The sequence below is a fragment of the Panicum virgatum genome, chromosome 2K, assembly GCF_016808335.1.
Source record: "Panicum virgatum strain AP13 chromosome 2K, P.virgatum_v5, whole genome shotgun sequence".
NCBI classification, from domain to species: domain Eukaryota; kingdom Viridiplantae; phylum Streptophyta; class Magnoliopsida; order Poales; family Poaceae; genus Panicum; species Panicum virgatum.
The window spans coordinates 47512236-47521016 of NC_053137.1; the positions used below are offsets into that span (position 1 = coordinate 47512236).

Consider the following 8781-nt stretch of genomic DNA (forward strand, 5'->3'; position numbering starts at 1 on the left):
CGAGCGCAAGCGCGGGGCGGGTGCATTGCATTGCATCCCCACCCCCGGTGAAGAAGATTGGCTACGGCACGTGAACGTGCAGTGGTGCTCCGTGCAGGGACGCGGGAATGAATGTCTGTCCCGCTCTGGCCCGATCCGCGACCGACCACGGACCACGCCTCCGGGCCGGCCGGGCCGGACGAGGCGTACCGTCACCACCTCAGGTTGAACGAGTCAAAAAGCTGCGGCATCGCGGCCACCCGTCGGCTAGCCCAGGAAGCGTCAACAGCGAGCGGCGGTTGGTCGGACTGGCAATCATCATGCGGCCGCTCGCGTACGTCGTCGTCCGGCCGCGCCGCGCAGACCCTCCACGTCGCCGGTCGATGGGCCGGGCTCCTCCGGGGCAGCACATGGGAGAGCGTGCGGCCGCCGCGGCATCGCTACGCCCCGGCGTGGTGGCGCAGCGGCTTGGCTGGCTGTTTTTGGCACGGCGTGCATAGGGACCGCGGGCCGGGCGGGCACGGCACGGGGGCCGCGCGCTCGCGACGTGCTCTGCTCTGCTGGCTGGCTCCCGCGGCGCGCTGCCGCGCCGCCCACCCCCACGTTGCCGGTCTGCTGGCGCCTGGCGCGGCCCGCGGCGGGCGGGGACGACGCCGACGAGCAGACCGAACGCGCGCGCGGACCTCTGGCTGCAGGCCTGTACGTGACGAGCGACAGGCCTACATACAGGTGGTGCCCGTGTGGGAGCGCCGGGCGGGACGGCGCCGTGTGTTCGACGTGGTAAAATCGCTCGCTCACCGCGCGGCCGGCCGATCGGCAGCAGGAAAAACAGACGCACATGCAGGGATGGAGGCCAAGCAGGCCTTGCGCCTCTGTCCGTTGCCGAATCGCCAGCAACCGAGACCTGTGCGGGTCACGGTGCATCGCTCTCGGCAGCGGCGGTGCCCATGGCGCGGTGGGCGTCCGATCAGTGCGTATCTACGAACGCATACGAATCAGAAACCGAAGTCGTTGCGGGTGGAAGAGTAGAGACCATGCACGATACTTGAGGACAAAAAGGGTGTCGGGTGTGGGTACTGCACCTGGTCAAAACTCGATCGTACGACTAGACTGCTAGCAAGCTGACCTGGACACGTGCGTCTGCTGCGCTAGATTGCTGGTAGGAGTAGCTGCCTGGTGCTACGACATGCTGGGTGTGCTCATTTGCGCCAAGGCGACGAAAAGCTTCCATGTTACGGCTACACCCACACCACGATCCTTGCCCCAGCAGCCCGGCGAATGATGACCAGTGATCCTTTACTCCTAGGCTCTCTGTTCTCTCTGTAACCAGCCACGCCTCGCTTTGGCGGGGTGTTGCTACGGCGGCCACCACCACGCACGCACCCCCTCTCTCCTCCCCAAGCTCCCGAGTTGGAGATTTCAGTGAGACCGCGGATGCGGCTTCCTGGCGCAGAGGGACCTCCGGGGGGGGGGGGGGGGGGGGGGATGCAACGGCGTCATCTACTCATCGGCCGCCCACGGATTCTCCAAGACGCGTACGGTGGGGGCCGGCCGGGGACGAATAATTCCGACTTCCGAGTGCCGACGAGACCCATCCGTGATCCGGCATGTATCCCACATGGAGCGGTCGCCAACTCCCATCGATCCTGATGACATCCGGCCTTAACCACTGGATCACCTTTCCAAGCTTAGATTAGATAGATTCGTTCGGTTACAGTTACGGACTCGTACGTAGTATATTGTGTTACGGCTACGGGCTTGGAGTCTATAAATTGCACCACGGACGCCCAGTTTTTCTCACAGCAGCTAGCATTTGCATTCACATTCAGAGTCGTTGTTACTCGGGGAAGATCGGAGTTGTTTCGAGAGCTGGAAATGGCACCGGCTTTGTCTTTCCCGATCATCGACATGGGGCGGCTCGCCGGGGAGGAGAGGCCGGCGGCCATGGACATGCTGCGCGATGCGTGTGAGAAGTGGGGCTTCTTTCAGGTGCGCAGGCACAACAAATTACCAAAACCAATACTTATGTAGATATGCACACAAAATTACCAAAACCAATACTTGACACAAGAAGACGATTGTATATTAGTCTTTTGCGCCCATGGATGCTTAATGTTCTCTGTTTCCTTTCTCTTCTCTTGCGGTGCAGATTCTGAACCATGGAATCTCGACGGAGTTGATGGACGAGGTGGAGCGGCTGACCAAGGACCACTACAAGCGGGTGCGCGAGCAGCGGTTCCTCGAGTTCGCGAGCAGGGCGCTTCAGGACGGCGGCGGCGGCGGCGCGCGCGGCGTCAAGGCGGAGAACCTGGACTGGGAGAGCACCTTCTTCGTGCGCCACCTCCCGGAGTCCAACCTCGCCGAGCTCCCCGACCTCGACGACGGGTACCGGCGCGCGATGAGGCGGTTCGCCGGCGAGCTGGAGGCGCTGGCGGAGCGGCTGCTGGACCTGCTGTGCGAGAATCTCGGGTTGGAGAAGGGCTACCTCGCGCGCGCCTTCCGCGGGCCCAGCAAGGGCTCCCCGACCTTCGCCACCAAGGTCAGCAGCTACCCGCCGTGCCCGCGCCCGGACCTCGTGAGCGGCCTGCGCGCGCACACCGACGCCGGCGGCATCATCCTGCTGTTCCAGGACGACCGCGTCGCCGGGCTGCAGCTGCTCAAGGACGGCGCGTGGGTGGACGTGCCGCCCACGCGCCACTCCATCGTGGTGAACCTGGGCGACCAGCTGGAGGTGATCACAAACGGCAGGTACAAGAGCGTGGTGCACCGGGTGGTGGCGCAGCCCGACGGGAACCGGATGTCCATCGCGTCCTTCTACAACCCCGGCGGCGACGCCGTCATCTTCCCGGTGCCGGCGCTGGTGAAGGCCGAGGAGGCCGCGGCGGCGTACCCCAGGTTCGTGTTCGAGGACTACATGAAGCTGTACGTGCGGAGCAAGTTCGAGGCCAAGGAGCCGCGGTTCGAGGCCTTCAAGTCAGACGGAGAGCTCCAACTGCATCATCGCCATCGCGTAACTACCCGGCAGGGTATGCCGGAGTCGGGAGTCCTATACGTGTCACTAGCGTAACAATGTGTTCGGCATCCTCGCTGTGTCGTTTGTTCGCTGTTGCTCTGCTCTCGACCAGCATGTGTTGTAGTTGTGCCCGTAAAAGCCCGTTTTAGCGAGCCCCCTTGTGCGGTTTCTGCCTGTGTTCTCAAGTTGCAGGACAGAATTTTATCTTATTTTGTCTTTTCGAAGATATTAGAAAAATGCCACGCCGTTGGTGCCTCCGAGAGACCCGTCACGGACATATATATATCAGTGTTTATAAAGTTTTGTTGCTTGAGGGCTCGGTCAAATTTGAATTGAGTTGCTAAATGTGTGTATGATGTGTGAAGCGTTGAAATATGTCTGGATCATCTATGCGTCCGTAGCGAGAAAGCATGTATGTGACAGTCATCGTAGGGGTTGACGCTGTGGTATATGCAGTGTGGAAGTTGATTTAACCCGTCACCGATACAAATTAAGGGGGTTGGTTTCGCAAAAATCTTTAGGATTTTTTGTCAGTTCAGGAGATTTTATGTGAAAGAGACTTGGGCAGAGTGCCAATTGATTTTAGTCAAATTCAAAGTTTTTGTCAATGGACTGCGGGTTGATTTCATCAAAGTTTAGGGTTTTTTTTTTCAAAATTTTCGTCCCCAACTATTCTTAACCATTGGATCGGCCGATCCGACAGTCGAGGTGATTTGGAATGACGTGGCTACCCTCCGGTACAAGGGAATGCACCAGAATTAGTAGGAAAGATGAGCCGTTCTATCGAGAATAGAGCTTGTAGCGCGTTAGTACGTAGTACGTACGGTAACTTTCTTGATTATTTTCACTGTGCCAATAACCTATAACATAATCGGTCGTTAGTACTAGGTACCGATTGGTTCATTTTACCGGGTCCGTTTACTGTGAATCCGCTGTGAATGACATCTGCAGAACAGTGATCTCTCTGTTAACAACTCAAGCTTTTATGATTTGGGATCACACTGCCTGATACTGGGCTGACAATGCCGATCGCTTTGGTAAGAAGTTACTACTGTAGCTGTTAGCCCAACCCAGCCCATTCCTTGAAAAAAGCCTTTCGGGCCACATTTTTCGAAGAAAGCCCAGACGACGGCGTTTATTATCTAGTCCCTGAACGGTGGGTCCTAGTCCTAGCGCGCCAACGCCCGTTCTGTGCTCCAAGTCCACCAGCTCCGCACCCTCGCACCAATGCCCTCGCGCCAAGACAGCGGAGCCGCTCCGACGTGGCCAAGCATCAGACGTGGAGGGCATCTATTGGTCGGCACACGCGTTCATCTTCTCGTGAGGAAGCAAGGCTTAAATCCCAGCACCACGACGACGGGGCCGATCGCCACGGTCTCCTCTCCCCCACTGCCCCGCTTCCAGAAGCTTCGGCGCTCCGCCATGCGTCCCGCCGTCCTCGCGGCGCTCCTCGTCGCCGCCGCGGCCGCCTCCCCGGCCGCCGCGCTCTACTCGGCGGGCTCCCCCGTCCTCCAGCTCAACCCCAACAACTTCAAATCCAAGGTCCGGCTCGCCTCCCGCTGCCTCCCCCGCCGCCAGATCGGCGCCTCCATTTGGCTTTAACGTTCTGATTTGGCTGCAGGTGCTGAACTCGAACGGGGTGGTGCTGGTTGAGTTCTTCGCGCCGTGGTGCGGGCACTGCAAGCAGCTGGCCCCCGCCTGGGAGAAGGCCGCCGGCGTGCTCAAGGGCGTTGCGACGGTCGCCGCCCTCGACGCCGACGCGCACCAGGCTCTCGCGCAGGTGAGCGTGCCACCTGTGTGACCGTATCGTTTCCTTATGATTCGCCCACGCTTGTGTGTGTTGATCTGCTGGCGCAGCGGAGTGATCCCGACATCAGTTGTTGCGATTGTATTGTCCTTCTGTCTTATTAGGTGGTAGTTTCTCACTGATGCATGCAACATACCAACACCAGTTTGATTTGATATTCAAATGTTAAACCCGGGATGGTTTTTGTTCATTTGCTGCGATCCTTAGCAGTGCAGTGTCGCACATATTGGTGGCTTAAGATTGGTAAATTTACTGGTAGCTTCTTCCTCTTAGGCACCGTGTAAAAGCAGATAAGCTAGAATTCATACTGATATATTTTGTGCATACCGAACTTGTTTAATTGAAAACTACTCCTTTGCGGGATATGGCAGTTCTGCACAGCAATTTATTTTGAGAGCGAGAGGAAGCACCCTGGTTCCTTTTGTTTCAATCAAACAACCAGTCTTACTTTATTTACAGAAAATTTCCTGCAATGCTTCAGAATTCGGCTGAAGAATGGTACAATATACTTCAGAATTTTTATCTAGAATTTGGTTTACAAAATGTTTATGTTTCAATAGAAATTTGTTGCTAATGTGTCTCTTAAAACACCCGTAAGATGAAATAGCCCCAAGAATCCATTATCAGATGCAATAAGCACCCTCACTATGGGAAATCAGAGAAGCCAATACAAAATTGGGGTTAAATTATATGATTGAAATAATTTTGGTAAAATGACCCTAGATGATACCTAGGCTTATAGTTCTTCTGTTTCACTTCTCCAAGTAGTCATCTCAATTAGTAACGCCAAATTGACAACCTAAAATTTTGATCTGACTTGTTTATTATCATGTATGGATCTGTGCATGGAATGCTACCAATTTAGTTAAATGTTTGCTGATCTATGATGCATCTTTTTTGAAGGAATATGGAATCAGGGGATTTCCAACTATAAAGGTGTTTGTCCCTGGTAAACCTCCAGTTGATTATCAAGGAGCAAGAGATGTAAAGCCAATTGTAGAATTTGCTCTGTCTCAGGTTTGTTGCATTGAACGATACTTAGATGGCCATGTTTTCCTTCTATTTGTTTGCAGGATATATTTCAGTCACTTTTATTGTATACTACTAGGTTACTAGGCATTAGTTATGTTTTTTCTGTTCCTTTTTCCTGTGCAGAACTGCAAACCTCTTGCACTTGTTCTTGCAAACCGTTTAGCTTCAGTAGTTCTAGAGGAGTCTGCTGTGTGCTAACATAAATGACTTTGGATCTCATTGTACTACAAAAACAGCAGTTCTCTTTCTAGTGACTGATGATAGTTTTGTGCATTTTTTACTGTTTTGTTTAAGTCTTTTTGTTTAAACACATGACTATCCTAACCAGTGCCTTAAAGTATGAAGTTCTTGTCTATTACACATTGAGGGATCCAAATTCCGTGTTCAAATTCTGAGTGCATTCTACTATTCACAGGTCAAGGCCCTTCTTAGAGATAGATTGAATGGTAAGGCATCAGGAGGGTCAAGTGGCAAGGCATCTGGAGGTTCAAGCGAGAAAAATGAACCAAGTGCATCAGTAGAACTAAATTCACGTAATTTTGATGAACTTGTCGTCAAAAGCAAGGACCTTTGGATTGTGGAATTCTATGCACCATGGTATGGAGCTTATTGTACACGTAATTTCCATGCTGTAGCTTGGTTGATTACATATTATTTACTACCATTTGGGATCTGATTATTTATCTAGTAGAAGAGAAGAAAAAAAAGGTCAAGCAAAGCTGTGTACAATTTTCGTAATCTCTTAATAAGTATTCTAGGGTCATTTTTCTCGATAATCTTGCATGTTATTCACTTACTAAGTATGTTCTACAATATTCTTTCTTAATTGTGGGTGCTTAAGAAGTTTGACGTGTACATTGTTTCAGGTGTGGGCACTGTAAGAAATTAGCACCTGAATGGAAAAAGGCTGCGAAGAAGTTGAAGGGCCAAGTGAAGCTAGGGCATGTTGATTGTGATGCTGAAAAGGTGTCTTTTTTTGTTCTGTCACCTTATTGGCTTCTTTTGTTATTCTGCATGCATATCTTACCCCTACTTTTTAGGTTTTTGCAGAAATAATCTCTACCAATAGCATAGATTGCATCATTCTTGTATTGCCCATACTTATCAATCTCATCACAGCTTTCAATGCATTCCCAAGCTGGTTACATCTAAATGCATACTGGCAAGAGTTGAGGAACTGTATGAATACATACAGTTTAGAAAGTTGAAACTTCACCTTGGAAAATATGAATGCATACATGGAAACCTAACCTCCTCATACACTACTTTCCCAAGTATCACTAATTCACTATTATTCAATTTCTCGTATTTTGCAGTCCTTGATGAGCAAGTACAAGGTTGAAGGCTTCCCGACTATTTTGGTATTTGGTGCTGATAAGGAGAGCCCATTCCCGTACCAGGGGGCTAGAGTTGCATCTGCCATTGAGTCCTTTGCATTGGAGCAGTTGGAAGCCAACTCTGGTCCAGCTGAAGTTTCTGAGTTGACTGGCCCGGTAAGACCAAGTCTTCATGATGCTGACAATTTCTGGTAACTGTTGGTCTACAGGTGATGTTTGATGCAAGTGCTTGGCTTCTGTAGGATGTCATGGGGGAGAAGTGCGCTTCTGCTGCCATTTGCTTTGTATCATTCCTTCCAGACATCCTGGATTCAAAGGCAGAAGGAAGAAACAAGTACCTTGAGCTCCTTCTTTCTGTTGCTGAGAAGTTCAAAAAGAGTCCATACAGGCAAGTGTCAGCTGAACTAATTACAGCCTTTACCAAAATGTGTCTTTCGTTCATCACTTTCAAAGGTGAAAGGCCAACAGTTTAATCAATACAATATTTTGATTAGCACCTTAGCAAAAGCGAACATTAAGGTGTGTACTTGAAATGCTAAAAGTAATAGAGTTGAAACAAGATAATGAGTAACCTTGCGTGAACAAAATTAACAAGTTGATATATCAAACAATATACTGTGCAAGCTGACTATGCAATGATGAATGTTCTATGTTGAGTTGGCCCCGATAAAATCATTTGATACAATCCTTTATGTCTTGATTGATGAAAACTCCATCCCCTCCTCTGCCTTGCAGTTTTGTCTGGACAGCTGCTACCAAGCAACCTGATCTCGAGAACCAGGTTGGAGTTGGTGGCTATGGCTATCCCGCCATGGTTGCTCTCAACGTGAAGAAAGGCGCATACGCACCACTCCGTAGCGCCTTCCAGCATGATGAAATCATGTAAGCTCCTTCGGCTTATAGCTTCGGTTGTTTTATGTTCATTTGTCAGACGATTAACAAGAAGTAATCTTGTGCAGCGAGTTTGTGAAGGAAGCAGGGCGTGGTGGAAAGGGAAATCTTCCTCTCAACGGTGCCCCGACAGTAGTACCGTCGGAGCCATGGGACGGCAAGGATGGAGAGGAAATTGTGGAGGATGAATTCTCCCTTGACGAGCTCATGGGCGATAGCTCCCCAGTAAACGATGAGTTGTGATTCTAATGATTTTTGTAACTGATCTGTCATGAGCGTGCCGATTAGCCAGGCTGTAAATCTGAGGAACTCTGATTACTTGTTTCCGGTGAACGGCACAGTTTTAGTGTGCTTATTTTCAGTTTTTGGATGCTAGAATGGTTTTAAATTAAAGAGAACTGATGTGATGGCACGCTTTTTCCTTTTCCCTTTTTGTCCCTGAAATGAAGTCAGTTGTGCTGCGGATGATGCTTGCCCTGACTAACACTTTCCGCTGAGAATAGGTCTGATTTGTTGGCTACTAAAATTCGCCATGCTAAAATTTGGGCACACACCAAAAAAATTGGCACTTTGGTTGAAATATAAAAAGTAGTTCACCTTTTAAAATTGCCATCATTTTGGAAAAAAAAAAAGAGATTTGCATGCCCACGTTTTGCTATGCTTATTTTGGCATGCCCATAGTTTGATAGCTAACCAATCAAGCTCATATTACATAATTCTTT

The 8781-nt window shown here is 50.6% G+C and overlaps 1 protein-coding gene and 1 pseudogene across 1 annotated transcript; both read left to right on the forward strand.

Moving 5' to 3' along the window:
- The first annotated feature begins 1614 nt into the window (after nucleotides 1-1614).
- Nucleotides 1615-3332, forward strand: LOC120680758 (annotated as a pseudogene).
- Nucleotides 3333-4307: 975 nt separating this feature from the next.
- LOC120680749 (protein disulfide isomerase-like 2-3) lies at nucleotides 4308-8524 on the forward strand. The gene is made up of 9 exons (XM_039962276.1): nucleotides 4308-4534; nucleotides 4614-4772; nucleotides 5703-5816; nucleotides 6247-6428; nucleotides 6698-6797; nucleotides 7148-7324; nucleotides 7411-7556; nucleotides 7904-8050; nucleotides 8128-8524. The coding sequence occupies exons 1-9, from the start codon at nucleotides 4415-4417 to the stop codon at nucleotides 8300-8302; spliced, it is 1320 nt and encodes a 439-aa protein (XP_039818210.1). The 5' UTR covers nucleotides 4308-4414; the 3' UTR covers nucleotides 8303-8524.
- The last annotated feature ends 257 nt before the right edge of the window (nucleotides 8525-8781 follow it).

Coding starts and splice junctions, on each gene's coding strand:
- LOC120680749 (XM_039962276.1), top strand. CDS start 4,415: ATGCGTCCCGCCGTCCTCGCGGCGCTCCTCGTCGCCGCCGCGGCCGCC. Junction 6,798..7,147: donor TTGATTGTGATGCTGAAAAG/GTGTCTTTTTTT, acceptor CGTATTTTGCAG/TCCTTGATGAGCAAGTACAA. Junction 7,325..7,410: donor TTTCTGAGTTGACTGGCCCG/GTAAGACCAAGT, acceptor TGGCTTCTGTAG/GATGTCATGGGGGAGAAGTG.